This window comes from Hypanus sabinus, unplaced genomic scaffold (assembly GCF_030144855.1).
Source record: "Hypanus sabinus isolate sHypSab1 unplaced genomic scaffold, sHypSab1.hap1 scaffold_1153, whole genome shotgun sequence".
In the NCBI taxonomy this organism is placed as follows: Eukaryota; Metazoa; Chordata; class Chondrichthyes; order Myliobatiformes; family Dasyatidae; genus Hypanus; species Hypanus sabinus.
Window position 1 is genome coordinate 55,001 of NW_026779211.1, and position 1,589 is coordinate 56,589.

Consider the following 1,589-nt stretch of genomic DNA (forward strand, 5'->3'; position numbering starts at 1 on the left):
TCGGTTTTTGTCGCGTCGGCCCATTTCATTGAGCCACTGTGTCGACTCCAGGCGCAGAAGAACACGGCCGAGTGATTGGCCCAGATCTGGTCGTTCGTTAGAATGAAGGTCTTTCCCTCGGCCTCTTGGCGATGAATCCCTCCACGGCTTTGTCGGGAGTTACTATCTTTGTGCCACGGGATTCGAACAGGTACTGTGGAGCCCCTCCCGGGTATTGCCGGTACCAGTACATGTATGGATTGCTACTGCCTCCGGATAGCGTGCAGCTCAGTCGGACATCCTTCCCTGGAGGCGCGGAGACAGCCTGCGGAGTCTGATGGATCTTCTGCGAATTCGCCTCTGGCCCAAAAACAGGGAGAAGAGAACGGTCAGTGAGTAGGGGGAGCCGGAGACAGAGGGGAGAAGAAATGGTCAGCGAGGGGTGAGTGAGGGAAAGCAGAGGGGCCACTGCGCAAAAAAGAGCAGCAGCTGTCCATTCGGTCCGCGACTTTTCTACTAGCCCCTGCTTAGCTGTAGATGTATTCTAGACAGCGGGGGTATTTATATTTGAAAGTAAACTTGAACAATAAACAATTTACTGGACTGAAATAACAATTACTCAGGCGGTGATGGAATTGGATAGAAATATAATTTTTTAACAGTTGTGAATTTCAGGATAACCTTACCTGAAGAGTTGCGAATGCGGGGTGAAATTTACTTACCAGGGTGGTAGAAAATAAAACCCAGAAAAACGGCGAAGAATCTCATTTTTGTGATTTGGCTGCGGCGTGTGGGCCTGACGTGGGCTCCCGTCACAGTGGGATGGGGGAACCGAGGTGATAATCAGATAGCTCGCCACGAAGTCCAAACGAACTCCTCCCCACACCACCGACGCGGGAAGTGGGCTGTGGCCAAGTGCAGCGAACGTCAGCTAACGTGCGACGTGATTGGTTCGCCGTCGTGCAACGTAATGCAGATAATTCGCATGGGCGTGAGGTCGTTCCAAAAACCTGGCACCTTTCTGTTCGCCGTTCGCGACCGATGACGCATTTTAGAACTGAAATCTTCGTTCATTAATCGTAAACGGCAGCCAAACTAAAGGTGTCTCACCGCAGAGGTGTCATGGTGAAAGGTGACTTGAAAAAGAGAGAGAGAGAGAGAGAGAGAGAGAGAGAGAGAGAGAGAGAGAGAGAGAGAGAGAGAGAGAGAGAGAGAGAGAGAGAGAGAGAGAGAGAGAGAGAGAGAGAGAGAGAGAGAGAGAGAGAGAGAGAGAGAGAGTGAGAGAGAGAGAGAGAGAGAGAGAGAGAGAGAGTGAGAGAGAGAGAGAGGAGAGAGATGGCAGAATTGAGTGGTGGGGAGAAAGACAGTGGTGCAAGCTCTTGAGAGTACAGTTCTGAGGGCAAGAGGGAGTGATTCAATGGGGAACTGAGTTGCAACATCTTTATACAGAGGATGGACTTATATCATGAAAGAGCTACGAGAAGAGGTCATTTCGGCAGGTAGACTAACACCGCACAAAATACATTTCTTCGGGGCACGTACACAAAGATTTTCGTGGGGAGTTGTCACTGTGTTTCTGATCCCAGAAATGTGTCATGGAACGGTGTGAA

The 1,589-nt window shown here is 50.3% G+C and overlaps 1 gene segment (V, D, J or C); it reads right to left on the minus strand.

The window, feature by feature from the left end:
* Positions 1 to 50: 50 nt before the first annotated feature.
* On the minus strand, positions 51 to 772 carry LOC132386419 (T cell receptor beta variable 30-like). The segment is given in 2 exon segments: positions 51 to 339; positions 702 to 772. Coding segments are annotated over 2 exon segments (288 nt in total).
* Positions 773 to 1,589: the final 817 nt, after the last annotated feature.